At 46.7% G+C, this 17313-nt stretch overlaps 2 protein-coding genes across 2 annotated transcripts; one reads left to right on the forward strand and one right to left on the reverse strand.

The window, feature by feature from the left end:
- Window positions 1-15: 15 nt before the first annotated feature.
- Window positions 16-11233, reverse strand: pan3 (poly(A) specific ribonuclease subunit PAN3). The gene is made up of 27 exons (XM_077624355.1): window positions 11026-11233; window positions 10523-10872; window positions 9613-9734; window positions 9447-9519; window positions 9302-9372; window positions 9076-9220; window positions 8785-9002; window positions 8542-8646; window positions 8298-8355; window positions 8057-8218; window positions 7673-7789; window positions 7277-7378; window positions 6364-6529; window positions 6107-6194; window positions 5887-6026; window positions 5699-5828; window positions 5325-5389; window positions 5123-5261; window positions 3573-5035; window positions 3406-3474; window positions 3240-3307; window positions 2394-2548; window positions 2114-2199; window positions 930-1048; window positions 452-567; window positions 271-386; window positions 16-208 (listed from the first exon to the last, which is right to left on the reverse strand). Exons 1-19 carry the CDS (start codon window positions 11043-11045, stop codon window positions 4895-4897), a joined length of 2412 nt encoding a protein of 803 aa, XP_077480481.1. The 5' UTR covers window positions 11046-11233; the 3' UTR covers window positions 16-208; window positions 271-386; window positions 452-567; window positions 930-1048; window positions 2114-2199; window positions 2394-2548; window positions 3240-3307; window positions 3406-3474; window positions 3573-4894.
- A 938-nt stretch (window positions 11234-12171) lies between these two features.
- LOC144091757 (receptor-type tyrosine-protein kinase FLT3-like) lies at window positions 12172-17269 on the forward strand. Its single transcript, XM_077624370.1, has 21 exons — window positions 12172-12317; window positions 12379-12521; window positions 12968-13071; window positions 13146-13258; window positions 13344-13464; window positions 13537-13712; window positions 13781-13919; window positions 13993-14170; window positions 14240-14340; window positions 14425-14805; window positions 14866-14975; window positions 15032-15164; window positions 15234-15338; window positions 15403-15513; window positions 15576-15735; window positions 15797-15897; window positions 15953-16071; window positions 16130-16252; window positions 16319-16530; window positions 16591-16696; window positions 16769-17269. Exons 1-21 carry the CDS (start codon window positions 12216-12218, stop codon window positions 16883-16885), a joined length of 2955 nt encoding a protein of 984 aa, XP_077480496.1. The 5' UTR covers window positions 12172-12215; the 3' UTR covers window positions 16886-17269.
- Window positions 17270-17313: the final 44 nt, after the last annotated feature.

Consider the following 17313-nt stretch of genomic DNA (forward strand, 5'->3'; position numbering starts at 1 on the left):
AGACAAACACATGCATACATTTAAAAACTTTTATTTTGAAAGTTTGGAGATAAATTCTGCCATAACAGCCATATACTTTGCAAGATCTTTTATTTTGAAGGACTCCACTGATAGGTTCGCGCAGGCCATCCAGCATTTTAAAAAATCAGGGTTGCCTTCATCCATTTTCAAATGGACAAAGACACTCCCCTTGGCACCAGGTGAAATTCTGGAAGAAAAAAAAGGGGTCAATACACAAAGTTAAGTAAAAAACCATTCGCAAGGTCTTACCTTTTATTTTGAAAAACTTTGGAGATAGGTTCTCGCGTAACCACCAGCACCGAGAAATGGGGGGTGCCTCAGACTATCTGTACATAGGCAGGAAACCTTGTCCCCCTTGTGGAATTCTAGAAAACAAAAAAAAGGGGGTCAATACACAAAGTTAAGTAGAAAACCATTCGCAAGGTCTTACCTTTTATTTTGAAAAACTTTGGAGATAGGTTCTCGCGTAACCACCAGCACCGAGAAATGGGGGGTGCCTCAGACTATCTGTACATAGGCAGGAAACCTTGTCCCCCTTGTGGAATTCTGGAAAACAAAAAAAAAGGGGGTCAATACACAAAGTTAAGTAGAAAACCATTCACAAGGTCTCACCTTTTATTTTGAAAGTTTGGAGATAGGCTGACGCACCCCTTCATTTCTCGGTGCTGGGTGTTACGCGAGAACCTATCTCCAAACTTTTTCAAAATAAAAGGTGAGACCTTGCGAATGTTTTTTTACTTAACTTTGTGTATTGACCCCCTTTTTTTTTGTTTTTCCAGAATTCTACAAGGGGGACAAGGTTTCCTGCCTATGTACATAGGCAGGAAACCTTGTCCCCCTTGTAGAATTCTGGAAAACAAAAAAAGGGGTCAATACATAAAAGTAAAAAACCATTCACAAGGTCTCACCTTTTATTTTGAAAAAGTTTGGAGATAGGTTCTCGCGTAACACCCAGCACCGAGAAATGAAGGGGTGCGTCAGCCTCTGTACACGGGCAGGAAAGCTTGTCCCCCCCCTTGGTGGAACTCTGGAAAACAAAAAGTGGTCAAGTTACATAAAAAAGAAATACAGACTAGGGCCTAATTTAACTTTAAAAAACCCTCCTACATTTAGCTTTTTTTTTCTATAAAACATCAAAAGCGTAGGCAATATTAGACATACTCCTGATGGTCTGGTTTCCTTTTTGTCTGCTGCAGAGACTAAGAAAAATAATCGGAGTCTTTAAAGGCCCCTATCCAGTCTATTTTTCACATTTTCCTCCACAAACAAATAATCAGGATCTTGATGTGGTGGGAAATATAGAAAACACACTGGACAGGGGCCCACAAGGTACAAATTACATGAAAATAAATCCTACTTCTGCCTTGAGTTTTTCAGTCAATTATTTCAAATCCATTAATTCTTTTAAAAAAAATATCCAAAAAGATTCTGTTTTTCTCTTCTTACACCGAGGAAAAAAATGTTTAAGAGTCAAAAATGACACCTGCACTATTGTTGAATAAATGTCACTTAAGTTTTGTCAAAAACACATTTAAAACTAAAAATGAAACGGTCCAAGCCCTGAGGTCTTTAAGAAAGTTAACGGGGTAAAAGTATATAATCTATTTGAGTGCACAGTTCCACTACATGGCAGAATTTTTTTGTACCAATTAGGTCATACGCAGTTATCTGGGTATGATGACAATGCCTATGTTTGATTATTATTTGTAAGTTCAGAAAGATGTGAAACTCACAAGCGGAAGCTACTCCTACACTTGCCACTATAGTATTTTTTTTTTTAAATTAAATTCAATAAGGATGACCCTACTTTACAGTTTTTCATTTATCACAGCTATGTCTGGTCTACATTAACCGCGATAATCGAGGGATTACTGTTTATTCCTTACACGTCCACTAATGGCATTTGTGTGGGTGACTAATCCACAGGTTTTTGCTATTAAAAAAAAACACCAAGTTAGTTAGTGTTTTCATTCAAAAGTTGAATGTATCGTTATGAAAAAACGAGCCAATTGCGCAAAGCCTTGAATACTGAACGCTGACGTTTAAATACTACACGGATAGAGAAAAACGGAACTAGTTAAAAATGACTCACTTTGTTATGGCGTCGACAAGATGCCCCTTTCTGGTCGTTTTGGCCACATTCTTGATGTTTCCCAGCAGTCTGTGCTCGTTGAGGGACTGAAACACAATGGAATGATTTATTTTTAAACAAAAGAGCGATCGATCGGTAACGCAATGTAGCCAATTTGTTTGCAAACATTTTGCCGTCTGCACACACATGGGGCTAGCTAGCTACATAGCGTCAACGAATCATGCTCTTATCACTCTTAAGACGAGAAATGGGGCTTCGAAATCCCCAAATGACAACGTACCGAATGTGCTGCATCGTCCTGTGAGAAGTTTGTCAGGCTTTCTTCGGCAAATCGTCACTTTTGAGCTGCTCTGCAGTGCACGTCCGTGCTGCCTCCTAGCTAGTCGGCCATTTTTGGTTTGACGTCGGCTATTTGAACTGTGACCTCGGCCACGCCTATTAAAGATAGACACACACAAAATATAAATGGTTTTCATAATAACGTGCGTTAGTCAGTGTGAGGGGGGGCTGTAAATGCTTTTTGGTTGGACTTTAATACTTAAAAAAATATATACATTGTTTTCATAATAACATGCATTAGTCAGTGGGTGGGGCGGGGGCGGGGCTGTAAATACGTGTTGATTGGGCATTCATACTTAAAAAAACATTGTTTTCATCAGAACGTGCATTAGTTAGTGGGGGGAGCTGTAAATATTTTTGGGTTGGGCTTTAATCCTTTAAAATACAGTATTGCACATTATGACATAACATGCACTTTAGTGTTTGTTTTTTACTTCTAGACATTTAATTTATATTGTAAGCCTTTTTTTCTTAAAAAATGACCATGTATAGTAAGGCTTTTTTCTAAAAAAAAAAAATGACCATGTATAGTAAGGCTTTTTTTCTTTAAAAAAATGACATAGTATATATTGTAAGTCTTTTTTCCTTAAAAAAGACCATGTATAGTAAGGCTTTTTTTCTTAAAAAACGACATAGTATAGTAAGGCTTTTTTCTTTAAAAAACGACATAGTATAGTAAGGCTATTTTTCTTTTAAAAAACGACATATATAGTAAGGCTTTTTTTTTTAAATGACATAGTATAGTAAGGCTTTTTTCTTAAAAAAAAAAAAACAGAATTGAACTCACTCCTGATTTGAACCTGTCCCCACCTCAAGATCTGACCCAACATCTTTGCCACTGGGCCACAGCAACAACTAGAAGGAGAAGAATCAGAAGTCAGATTTATTCTCTTCATTACCTCAACTTCATTGGTAAACAAGATGAGCACTCTCAGTGCTGGATTGGAACTCACTCCTGATTTTGAACCTGTTCCCAATTCAGATTCTGACCCAATGTCTTTGCCACTGGACCACAGCAACAACTAGAAGGAGAAGAATCAGAAGTCAGATTTATTCTCTTCATTACCTCAACTCCATTGGTAAACAAGAAGAGCACTCTCAGTGCTGGATTGGAACTCACTCCTGATTTGAACTTGTTTCCACCAAGGATTCAGATACTGCATTTTTGGACCTATGATGATCACAAGAAGAAATGATCAAAAGTCATATTTGTCCTCTTCATTACCTCAACTCCATTGGTAATTAAAAGAAATGTGCCTTACTATACACTGTCACTTAAAAAAAAAAAAACTATAAATAATCCTCACTATACACAGTGATTTTTTTATGGAATAATAGTGTCAAGAGTTACCCAATTCACTCAGACGACTCCAGTCATTTTTGGAATTCTTTATTAAAATACTGCTGTACACACAAATTTTACAAAGTTTGAGACATTGTAACACAAAGAGGCAAAAAAAAAAAAAAAGAAACTAACATGATGGATGTGGTTTGTGTGTGAGGAGTGGGCGAAGACGGCCTGCGCGTTCATGTTCGGGGGTTCAAAAGCACCGCATTCAACAAACGTGTCCGGGTTCACCAGTACGTGATCAAACACGCTCACCAACCAGCCAAACTCTTTTTCGATCCCGACCTACGGCGACCAATCACATTCAATCATCGGGATCGTAGAAAGGAGTAAAGGGGGGCGGGGGGGGGGGTTTTCTTTTACACTGTCGTCCGTCTCTGCTGGCGTTGGTCCACAGATGAGAGAAAGTTTTTGGGAAATAAAAAAACTCACCCGAGAAAAAATCCCCCCCCCCCAAAAAAATATTATTTCATTCCATAAAGAGGCAGCTGCCAAACAAGGTCGGTGGGCTTGTCACCGTAGCAACAGGGGACCACCCCAGTGGTTTGTCCTATCCTCGGACGGGTGCCCCATTTCAAAAGCTTGCACGTCATCGTCCATCTTTGTGTGCGTCTTTCTGTACACCGTGTCCATTCTCACATAAAAAAATAATCCCGCAAATTTTTTAAAAATCTTAGTGCATCCTCCCGTGAAAGGTACCCACCCACCCACGTTACCGATAAATCACCCCCGCCCCACACACACACACAGCGGTTGGTAGAAAGAAACGGTAAAAGCAGGAAAACCTCTTCATAAACCATAAGGTTTGTATTGGTTTGTTCCCCCAAAAATTCAAAAAAAAAAAAAAGATTTGCTGTCTTGTCTTGCACGTCCACGATTTCGCTTTTTCCAGCTTGCAGGTATTTTTAGTTTTTTTTTTTTTTTTTAGGAAACACTAAAAAAAAAAAAAATAACACTTTGGAGGGGAAACGAAAGCCTTCCCGGTTGGACAGTGTATGCGACTGAGGCCTTTCCTGCTAAAAATGCTGATGTTGAAATGTCTCGGCCGCCGTAGTGCAAAAGTAGTGCGCCCGGCGGGCCGCTAGGGGGCGCCGCTACAAGTTACCGGAGGCCGCCGCCTGTAGTTCCTGGAAGGTGCTGTCGAAGCAGCGCTTCAGGTCCGAGTACGTCACCACCAGCACGCTCTTTTCGTCCCGCGACACCAGGCTGATCTTTTCCGGACCGCCCGCGTCCAGCTGGACAAACAAAATCCAACAATGTGGCGTTTGAGGGAGGAAGAAATAAATAATAAAAAAAAAACGCGAGATCGAAAAGGGACTGACTTTGTTGAGGCAGGAGACAATGTGGCTCAGGTCGATCCATGGCGTCCCGGATTCGGTCACCTGGTGGAAGAGGTGGTCCCGGAAAAGCTTGAGTAGGTAGCGGTCTCCCGTTTCCGACCACGTGGGGTCCTTCTGGAACCTGCCGTTTACAAGGCTCGTTAGCGGATGCGGTCTAACGGCACCAACGGGGCGGCCGACTCACTCGGGCCTCTCGTTGATGGTGCCCAGTTTGGCTAACAGGCGGAAGAGGCGGCCATTTTGCACCTCCTGAAAAGCACAAATAGCGTCGTTATTTCAGAAAAATAAAGCCTTACTATAGTACATGGTCATTTTCTAAGAAAAAATAAATGCCTTACTATACATGGTCATTTTTGAAGAAAAAATAAATGCCTTACTATACATGGTCATTTTTGAAGAAAAAAAGACTATACTTGGTCGTTTGTTTAAGAGAAAAAGCCTTATGTATTATATGCCTCATAAGCTAAAAAAAAGGCTCACTAGACTTGGTCTTTTTTTTTTTTTTTTAAAGAATAAACCCTTACTATACATGGTCACTTTTCTTTAGCGGCGCGTCACCTTGGCCAGGTCCTCCTCGATGACGTCGTTCCTCATTTGCGAAGCGTCGAGTTGCGTGTAAAAGCGGGCTCCGATCATCGGCATGATGTCGTTGACGCTGCGCAGGCGGGACTGTTCCGTCAGGAGATATCTGCGAGCGTAGATGGGTTATCGATCGCCACTTTCAAAACGGGACCTAGTTTTCTCACAGTATGAGATTCTTCAGGTCGGACGAATAGTTGATGGACACCAGCTCCATGGCCTTCTGCAGGTTCTCCCTCTGAATGCCGGCTGGCGAGTTGCAGGCCAGGGCCAGCACCACTTTTCCCAGCAGCACCAGGTCAGCTTGCTGGAAAAAATAAAAGAAAATTCATTAAAACAACAAATATATACGTAAAAGCGGGCTTTGCGACGCCGGCGGCGCGGCACCTGGTATTGCGGCATCAGGGCCAAGTGGTTGCTCTGGCTGTTGTCGAACGTTAAGACGTCCAACACGCCGACGCAGTTCACACGTAACCTGCGGGTGGGGAATAATATGTACCGTATTTAAAAGACACTCATTTGAACCGCAATATTCGAGGGATTACTGTACAGCTCCCTCCAGTGGATGTATGACGCAACTCCTAACCACATAACGCAAGACTTCCTATTGATGTTTGTGCAACAACAACAACAACACCACTCACCTAGTTTTGCCCGTGATGATGATTTTGCTGGGGTCCATAACTCGGCACGCCAATCCGGCCGTGTGGATGGTGCGTAGGGCGGAGCTGAGCTGGACGATGTAGGCCCAGATCAGCGACTCGGGCAGCAGGCCGGCGTGCTGTCGCGGTGGGGGGCCTTCGTGTTGTCCTGCACGCAGGTACGCACGATTATCGTGCCGACGCAGCTTGTGAATGGAGTGACAACTTATTTATCTGGCCGTAAAGAGCTCGCCCGGTCGTTACTCATTGTAAGTGAGAGTAGAGTAGTTCTCAAAAGCGCTAAGAGGGAACTAGAGAATGGCATGAATACATCAATGAAAACAAGCTAAAAGGCAGCCTAGCTACAAACCATACAAGGTTATGTAAGAGAAAAAAAAGGTTGGCGATTGAATAAAATGTATTCAATTCTTCGATAAATTTGGATGGTAGAAAGTAAGATACCGTAGTAGGAGTTTTTGTCATTTGTCATTATTCCATCAAAAGAATAGTTCCTCGTACATCAGCGTTTTTGTATTTTAACGCAGAGAAGTTTGCCATTTCCACCATTTTTTTTTACGTCAACTAGCGAGCCAACGGCTTTTCTGGCGCGGCGGCGGCGGCTACCCTGTTCCCGTTTGGGCCTACGACGGGGCGCAGCTGCTTCGAGATCGCTTTCAGCCACAGTTTCCTCCTTACGGCCACGTTTGGGTTAAAAAAAAAAGAAACGAAAATACTAAGTGCCCCTGACTTTGTCTGCTCCCGTTGCCTTCCACATCAAAAGACATCCGTGCTTTAATAGGATTGAAGTGTCTAAGCGAGTGACCTAATTAGCGCCCGCTAGTAGGTCATCAAAACAAGCACGGCCAGCAAAAATAAAAAAATTAAAAGGCCACTTTAAGAGAAAGGCTTAACTCACCCCACTTTCTCTTGGTGAAAAACGAGTCTGCTCCCGGGTCGTTGAAATGTCTGCTGAACATGGTTTCCGCACCCGCGTGGAAGTCGTAGGAGAACACCAATGCTTCATGGGAAAATGAGAAAAGAAATATGAATGTTTTTTGGGGGGGACAGCAAATACGTTCATAAGGCAATGTCATCAGGAACATGTAAATGAATCATTTAGAAGGTCAACATTTACTTTTACGCATGAATCATTTTCTATATTTTGTATACTATGAAACACATAGTAGTGCAATAGTAATATTTCATTGTGGTTTGGCGCCAGAACTAAATGAAGGTTGTCAACTAAATGAAAATGACGTGTTTTCCATCTGAATTATTTAAAAAGCCATCGGCGTTGGACTTTTGGACTTACAGTGGTCTCCGAAGGCCTTGGTGGTGAAGACCTCCCTCAGGGTGACTGAATTGGAGTGCTGGATCTTCTTCCACATGTCCACCAACATCATGCATTTGGTGTTTACCAGGCGAAAGCCTGAACGGGGACAACAAAACACGGGATTTAACTCATGAAAAGGCAGAGAGAGTGCAGGTTTTCCCCTCAGAAAACTACAGCGGTCCTACCTACAATGCAATTCGGCCCAAGTGCAAAGAGCTGGGACGGGTGACAAAATGTCAGCGCTTTGCTTATCGCCAGGCTCGATCAAAATATCGTTATGGTCGGGGAATAAGACGCGCCCGTTTATGAAGCATTGGGAGAAAAACCCGGTGAGGTCACGGTGCGATTAGGCTAGCTGGTCACCGTGTATCCTCCTCAGGCAGTACGGCAGATCGTCTTTGCTGTTGACTGCCTTGTAGCAGGACGTTATGTAGCTAAAGTTGCTGGTCTTCTGCATACGGTTGGGTGGGGGCAACGCCTCCAGTGGAAACAGGCTGTGGTAGCTGTCCACTTCAGAAGGAACATCTGCAAAAAAACCAACAGGACGTTTTTCACTTGGATTTTTGGCGCTCTGCCTCGAGTTGGATCCGGTCGGAGGCTCTACCTGTGTTTTCAGAGTGGTCGATCTGAGCCATGGTGATCAGGTGCCTGTTTATTAACTCCTGGGGGAGGACGTCGATAGGTCACCGTTTGTGCTACGGCGGGGGTGTCAAACTCGCTTTGGTCCGTGGGCCACATTCGCGCCAAGTAGATCGTTTTGACCGAACCCCCTGGCGGTCCACTCCCGGCCCACGGTCCGCAGGTTTGACACCACCGTGTTACGGTTAAATACACCGGCGGGTCGGTACCTGTCGCAGTTCGTCGGCCATGAAGAAAGACGGTGCATTGGCTTTGGGCTGCATGTAGGCCACGTGGGGTGCGGTGGGGGGGTAGATATGGTATGTAGGAAACACCTGCCGCCAGAAAAAAAAGAATCCGCTTCCTATTAATCGAGAAATGAAAACTTTGAGGGAGAATCAGAATATGACGAAGAGACATTTTGGAAGGAGAAGTTTAAAAATAAAATAAAAACCTCGAGATAAAGCACATACCATTCCGGCCATCGGCGCTGGGGTGTTGTCCGTGAAGAAGTAGGTGGTCCCCCCGACGGTCTCCTTCTGAATGATGTGCCCGCTTTGGTCAGCCGCCGTGGTGGGCACCATGTAGTTGACCGGGTTGGGCGTGTGGCTGCGGCGGCGCGGGGCGGGCGAGGTGTGCGGGGTGATTTTTGGCGAGTGAAGGGGAGACGAGCCCGCCGATAAAGACATTCCTGAAATCGGATCGTCGCGGGCTGTTTAGAAGCACGTAAAAGGGGACAGATAGAAATCAATAATAGGCGGCACCTGGAACTAGAGATGCCGCGGTGGAGCTGCTGAGGCCCGGGTGGGCAAAGAGAGGCGAGGGGAAGGCCTGGACAGAAGACGGAGCCATGGTGGCCATTCGAGGAGCTCCCTTAGGGATGAACTCGCTTGCGGTCGGATTGGGTGCCTTGGGGGAAGAAAAAAAAAAAAGGAGGGTCATGCAAAAATTCCATCTTTACGTGTCAAACATCCATAATTTTGTACTCACTTTTCTCCGTTGGGAAATTCCCAGAGCACCAAAATCGCTGAACAGCGACGAAGTCGGAGAGTTGACGGGATCTACGGGGAGGAATAAAAGATTTGAAAAATTTCATAGAATTAATATGAAAAAAATAGGGCATGGTTGGTTTTACCGTGAGTGCCGTGGCTGAAATTCTTCGCACCGTCGTTGAGCAGACTCGGGGAGCTGCTGCTGGTTGTAATTCGCTACAAAAGTCAGCGAGAGAGCCGGTCAGGACTAGGGTTTTGTTTTTTGGGGGTCCACGAATCCGACCAGGGTTTATCTGTACGCTACAATACCTGCATCATGGAGTATTTGGACTCGGTGGGACTTCCAAAACCATTCACTCCGATGAAACTGCTGCTGAAGTAGGAGTTGGTGAGGTTGGCGTCATTCAGATTCGCTCCCTCCATCCCCGGAACTGCGAAAAGGCAGAGACGGAGGAATTTTTTCACTTGGAGTTGAACAACGATGCTGCAAAGTCGAGCAAACGTTCTAACGTAAGCGTAACCAAGCGCAAGGCTCGATTAAAAAGAATGTAAACAATTCCACGCGCGCAAGTGAGCGTGATCATAAACGACGCCAATCTTTAGCGTTTAGTCATTTGACAGTTTACTTGACCGTTATTTCTGACGCAAATTCACTCTTCCTTCTTTATTTGGACAAGCGAGAATGCGATTGTACAAACAAAAACACTACCTCGTGGAGGGCTAGGTTAGCTACGTTACGTTAGCATCACAGCTATACACTTCCCCGACGTTGTGTAAACAAACAAACTAAATACAATAAAACGCTGAAGGTGTTCGTAATACTTTGTGGGTTCTTACAGGGAAGATAATTGAAGGGAAATTCATCTCAAAGTGGCTGTTTAGAAGCGACAGGGGGGCTGACGTTGTGTGTTTTCTGTCCACTGGCAGCTGTCAGACAACCAGGCCGCCATGGCGTGAGCGGCAACAGGCTATTATTACAGCTTCATTTCCACAACAACGGTCACGTCAGTGTTAAGAAGACCCCCGGTGAGCTCTAAGCCGAAGTAAATGTCCCCGCCGAATGGCAGGTGACGGGCCGCCGTGCTCCAATTTGTACGGGAGAGCCCGAGGCCGCGCCTAATCCCCGCGCTCAATTTTCAGTCGAGCCCGAGCGAGGTCCCCTTAAAGTCGGCTTATGGCCCAAGTGAGGTCCCGGCTCTGAAGTCAAAGTGTTACTCACTGGCTAGCAAAGATCCGTCCAAAGAGGTCCCCGCGGGCCCCATGGCTTCGCTCTTCTTGGGTACGCTGGTCCCCGCTGCTCCTCCGCTGGGGCAGGAGGCCGCGGAACCGCCGAGGGAGTACCCTCCTGGCGTCCCGCCGCCTCCGGACAGAGACAACGGGACGGGGCTGAGGCTAGCCATGGACGGATCTTCGTGCAGGAACTGGCACTCGTCTCCATAGAAGCACGTTTTGTCTTTCGCGTAGTATCGGCAGAACTTCACCTTGACGTTGGGTATCCCGACACCCCCGAGCGGAGCGGCCGAAGCTGGGAGTCCGCTGTTCATGGCGCCGACGCCGCCGCCGCCGTTGCTGCCGGAAGACACTCGAACATAAGAGAGGCGCACGGAGCCAGCGAGCTAGCCGGGGCTCGGCTAGCTTGCGAACAACCCCCGCTTCCCCTCCTTTTCCGCGGACTAAAATCGTGGCATCGGGACCACTTGACAATAGCGCCGCGGTACTCACGTCATCACGCTGGGGTGCATGTTCGCCTTGCAGACTTAGATCATCGCACACGCGGAGCAGCGATCGCGGGGGTCGCCGTCCATGCGGACGTTTTTCTTTGCTAATATATCAAAGAAGGAAAAGTGGAGCTAGCCTCTTGTTGTTTTTGCTCACTGGCAGGCTGCCTGCCCAGCTCCGCTTGCGAGCCGCGGTGCATTGTGGGTATCCCGCTCTACTGTTTTGCACGGAAACCTTTAATAAAGTTATTTCAAAACATTGCACAAGCAAATCAAAGCCATTTCTAGCAATATTGGGAATTTAACAGAGTAATAGGCATCATCATCATATCTCATACATTTGAGCATTTTCTCTTAAATTAATATGTTTTTTTGGGAAGTTAAAAAATGCATATTAGTCCAGTTACATTTAAAATAAACATTGGCGAGCTAGCTAACAGAATGGATATTGGCTAATGTTAGCATTTATTGTTGGCAAGCTAATTTGGAGTGTTTCGTGAATATATTTCTGATTCTTAAAGGGTTTTTTAATTAATTACGGCATAGCCTGGACACGTTAGGCTCCAAAACATTCATCTATACACATCGTACCAGGAAAAGTACAAAGCGTAAACTGTCCAATGACTGACTAAATATACGATACGCGAAAATGAACAGGAAATTGACCTTTATTTCTTTATAACACTAAACTAGCCCCCCAGCGGTCAAAAGGTCACCAAAATGAATTATTGCGTAACCTTTCAAAATGATGTAAAATTCAAACTCAATTCAGTGATACTTTATATGTAATATACCGGTTTATGAACACAAAGACGAGGTTATTGTGGTTGTGCATCCATAAATGATTCAAAACATTATCCTAATATTAGTCCCAAATGACGTATCCTTGGACTGAAGTACTCGGACCGTAAATATAGTATAAAATCCCACGGGTGGCAACAATAATAAAGAGCAAGTGCACGGGAGATAAGCATTGCTCGGATGTAGTTTTCGGAACTCTAAAGTGGGAAGTAGAAGATTTATCAGATGGCCAAGTGACTTCTTCCTCTTTATTAAATTGAAAAAAAATAACACGACTCCCCCTTAGAAGTTTCAATGTCAAAGACGCAGACAGACAGATGTTCATCCCGGGACAAATGATCGCTGGTGATTGGGCCGTTTTTAAAAGTATTTGAAACTACGACTATACATGGAATGACGTTTACTTTTGCAGGTGTTGTGCTGCTGTGTGCGGTGGTTTTTCGTGGCTGCCATGGCACGCTCGTGCTTGAGAACACCTGCGAATCCAGTCGAGAGGTACGATGTGTTTTTTACCTTTTTTTTTTTTACTTGGGTCTTCCATCAATATGCTTTCCAGGTGGAGTGTTTCCATCCGCCGAAGCACCCGAATGCATCGTTTCCAGTGCGTCTGCAGGTGGATGCGGGCAGGACGCTGCTCATCTCCACCGATGGCCTCCACGACTGCACTTTGAGTCGCGGATCGGTCGCCGTGCCGACGACGTAGGTCCCAAACGCGTGTTTTTTCTGCAAGTGGATGGCTGGGGTTATTTGTGAAAAAATTTCAAGCAGGGTATTTAAACTGTGTATGTTACGTATGCAGTATACGGTGTGTATTTGGATACTAGGTATGTTCGTGCTGTGATAGGTAAAGCTTCATCTTTAATCTGCAGAGTTAAAGGCTTTAACTTTGACGGCACTAAAAAAAATGTATAATGTCTTCGAACGGCGCTGTGTAATATTTACACGAACGTAGTTTTAAAGTCACTTGAATTAAATAATGTAACTACTTTTTTAAAACCGTATTGCTATTAGAAACTCAACTATTATGGAGTCAAGGTGAATTACCTTATTTAAGGGGAAACAAATAATTATCATATAAACCCATTGAAATGGACATAAATGCTAATCATCCAGTCCATTCGCGTTTCTAATTTGAACATTTGCAGCCCCTCGATGACCCCGCCGCTCCTTTCCAAGAACGATTCTGGCGAATACGCTTTACGGTGCGGGAGCGGGTTCTCGTTGTCCTTTTCTCTACGGGTCGTCACCGGTGAGTACTCGCCCCTTTTCGCGCCGTGAATCCGCCGATCGTCCCGACCCGACTTTCATTTCCACGTTGAAAAGGTCCCACCGTCCCCCGTCTGACGCTGGTCCGCTTCGACGACCCCAAGAGTTCCCCATTTTTTCAATGCTCATCCCAGGGTATTCCAAAACCAACTCTGAGTTGGTCGGGGTACGTTTTTAAACGACATCCCGTCGGTTGCGGTCGGATGATGACTTGGGTTTTTTTTTCTGTTTTTTTTTTTGGACAGAGGGAAAAAGGGAAACGAAGTGGTGGGGAAAAATGAGATCTCGATCCAAAGCGTTAAGTTCAAAAACAACGAGGTGCTGTGTTGCGCCAATAACTCTCGAGGTCGGGAGTGCTCCCAATTATACGATTACGGTAACGAAGCCAACATTGTTTGTTTCGTGTCGCAAAAATCTGAAATCGAATCCCGCGTGGGTATGTTTTGAGGTTTGGACGATGACCTGGCGAGAGACGATGAAGTCTCCAGCGTGATCACGAGTCCCGGCCAGGCTCTCTTGCTTCGTTGCAGAACCAAACGTGAGGACCTCCAATGGGCCGTCTGGGAAAAAGACGGCCGGGTGTTGACGTCCACCGATTTCAAGTGCCCCGCCAAAGCCCAGGAGGTGCGAAACCGTCCCGAGTTAAACCCGAACCGCGGCATTTCACCATTCCATCTGGACTTTTCCACCAGATGTGCGTCAGAAACGACACGCACGGAGCGAACTACATAGCTTACCTGTTCGTGGACTCGTTGACCGCCGCCCACAACGGCACGTACGCCTGCAGGAATCGTGACAACGCCTCCAAGTCGGTCCACGTCGGCGTCTCGGGTGGGTTGGGACGACGGAGCCGTTGTGTGAAAATTGGAGAGATTTCCATTAAGTTTTGGAGTCAATCCCTCAGCCGAAGGATTCCTGGAGGTGCGTCTGGATCCCAGAAGAACTCTGCTGGCTCGGGACGCGCCGGGAGCGTGTTTGGAAGCCGCCGTCTTCTACCATCCCACCTTGAAATCCTGCGAGTGGGAAGGACCGGATGGCGTGACGTGGAAATGCATCACAGAGGACTGGGTCGTCAAGCAAAGGTATGGAGATACCTAAAAAAATGAACAAAAAACTCGGTTAATTGGCGATATTTGTCCTCTTCTTTTTAGGACGGTGAAGCTTTGTCATGGAATCCAATCGGGAGAATATAAATTAACCATCAAGGCGGGCGGACAAACACAAAGCAAATTTGTCTCTGTTTGTGTTGTGGGTAAGACCGTCCGGACCCTAAAAATACATCGATTGCCGGTCGCCGATCGGAGGTCAAGACGGTTTCGTCCTCCCTTCTGTACAGACGAACCGATTTTCCAATTGATCGGCAGGCAAAACGACAGTATCGGCATTCGGACCGCCAGCGCCGTTCCGGCCAATTACACGTGGATGTCTTGTTTTCCCGGGAACGAAAGGTGCGGGTTAATCATTCGGAACGTACCGCCGTTCTCGGGGTCCTCACGTCCGTCCGATCGCAGCTGTTGGGGTCGGTCCACGTGGACGGAGGTCTCCGAAACGTGGCGAGCCGACTCGGACCAGCTCTGCCCGAAGACCATCGAGAGCTTCGTGAGGACGGATTTGCCGGATGGAAATTACTTCAAGTTTTGCCTGGTCAACTCGGTGGGCTCTTGGTGTTCGCCTCCGTATCCCGTGCATTTGGCGCCGTCGCCGCGGGGCTCCGCAGGTTTGTTTGCAAAGAATCTGAATGGGGAGAGAACAGATTTAGACGCAGCATTATTTTCAGGGGTTCCGAGAGAAGACAAAAGCATCTACGCGCTAAAAGTCGTCAGCGTGGTCCTGATCGTAGCTTTGCTCGCCGTCAGTCTGGCGCTCACGTACCACGTCAAGAGGAAGGTAAGACGCGCCAATAGTCAAACAACGACAAAGATAAAGGCCGAAATGTCCGACAGAGACCGCAGTACCAACCCCAGCTGCGGATGATCCAAATGGTGGGCCCCAACGATAACGATTACATCTACATCAACTTCAAGGACTTTGAGTATGATCGCAAATGGGAGTTTCCCAGGGAGAATTTGGAATTAGGTTCGCGTTCACCGACGTCCGCCTCGTTCTAGCTCATTTCCAACGTCGGGACGCTTTGGTGCTCCTCAGGCAAAGAACTAGGCTCCGGGGCGTTCGGCACGGTGGTGCGGGCCACGGCGCACGGCATGGGGAAGGCCGGCGTGTCGCGGCAGGTGGCCGTGAAGATGCTTAAAGGTCGGTGAACGGGACGTCTCGGTTTGAAGGAACCGGTACGACGGGAAATTCCGCTCGCTCGCAGAGAAACACCAAGCGGTGGAGAAAGAGGCCTTGATGTCCGAGCTGAAGATGCTGACGCACGTCGGTCACCACGTGAACGTGGTGAACCTGCTCGGAGCGTGCACCGAGTCCGGTATGTCAATGGGGTTTCTTCTTTTCCCGACAAATTCCGGAATGTCCTTTTTTTCCAAACAGGTCCGGTCTATCTGATTTTTCAATACTGCTGTCACGGCGATCTGCTCAACTACCTGAAAAGTAGCGGCGAGCGCTACCACAAGTCGGCGGCGGACGCCGTCGCCAAAGACCGCCACAGCGGCCTTTACAACAACGTGACGCCGGGGAAAAGCTCCCCCACGTAGGGACATTTCAAACCTCGATCTGGCGTACTATTTTCTGACCTCACGCGCCATTTTCAGTCCGCAGGAAAGCGCCGTCGAGACGTACATCCCCATGCAAACCATCTCGACCGAAGGTCCAGAGGACCAAGCTCTCCTCCAAGACTCGGACCGTCTCGAAGGTGGCTGCGTGAGTACTTGAACCGACCCGGATGCTAACGTTAGCCATCTCGCTAGACGGAGAAAGCGATGACGACGAAACCGGCGACGACGACCTGCGAGCCCTGACTTTCGATGACCTCTTGAGCTTCGCCGTCCAAGTGGCCGAAGGCATGAACTTCCTCTCCGCTAAAAACGTAAGTCGCCGTCCGCCCGTCCGCGGACGGATTCCGTCATCCCCATCCCTCCCCCCAGTGCATCCATCGTGACCTAGCGGCTCGCAACGTCTTGGTGACCAAAGGCCGGCTGGCCAAGATCGCCGACTTCGGATTGGCCCGGGACGTCGACAACGACTCCAACTACGTCGTGAGAGGAAACGTAAAGTTCCCGGGAATTTTTTTTTTCTCCCTTCGCGACGCTAAGATTCTTTCCGACGCCCGGCAGGCTCGTTTGCCCGTCAAGTGGATGGCGCCGGAAAGCATCTTCCATGCAACGTACACCGTGAAGAGTGACGTTTGGGCGTACGGTATTCTCCTGTGGGAAATTTTCTCTATGGGCGTCACCCCGTACCCGGGCGTGAAGGTGGACCAGGGCTTCTACGCCATGATTCAAAACGGATTCAAGATGGACTGTCCTTACTACGCCGACGAGTCCGTGTAAGTAGCGGAAGCTTTTGACGCTAGCGTCCACACCGGACTTCACGTTTCCTTTTCCAGTTACGGGATCATGTGCAAGTGCTGGGCCTCGGAACCTGGGAATCGCCCGTCCTTCTCCAAATTGGTGGCCTTCATGTCGGAGCATCTGACGGACAGCGAGGAGAAGGTACCCTGGTTTCTAACCTCGTGCTTTGTCCAAGGCTTCCGCTTCCCATAACAGATGACCTTCTTCTTTCAGCTCTATCAGAACACCATCAGCGACGCATCTAGCGAATACCGCAATGTGTCAGCCATTTTGGACGCTTCTGCTTTCGAGGGGTCATCGGGTCAAAAAGTAAAAGGCGGCGGCCAGTGAGAAACAAGTGGTCTAACGTTCGGTAACGGATAAAGGAAACCACCTTTGCCCATTACTGCTCGTTCTCAAATAAAACCACAAATATAATCCGTAGCAAAAAAATTGTACGCAGCGTATCTTAGCATTAGCCTGTTTTATGTAACCATAAATGCACTGTTTTGACTTTTAAGGAGGCAGCTATTTGTTTTCATTTTTTAAATATCTTTGCCACTGTGTAAGATTTTTTTTCCTTCAAATAATGATTTTACAACGTTGATCAAGAACAACTTTTAAACGTCGCTCACTTGTATTTTGAGTTTAAATGTAACGCGATGTGTATTTTTTCTAAGCCGAAACAGTATTAAACTGCAATAGCAATGCAATAAATGCACTTGGAAACTGTGACCGGACTACTTACGTTTTGTTATGGTGTGTCTAACCAATCGGGG

This window comes from Stigmatopora argus, chromosome 17 (assembly GCF_051989625.1).
Source record: "Stigmatopora argus isolate UIUO_Sarg chromosome 17, RoL_Sarg_1.0, whole genome shotgun sequence".
Taxonomy (NCBI): domain Eukaryota; kingdom Metazoa; phylum Chordata; class Actinopteri; order Syngnathiformes; family Syngnathidae; genus Stigmatopora; species Stigmatopora argus.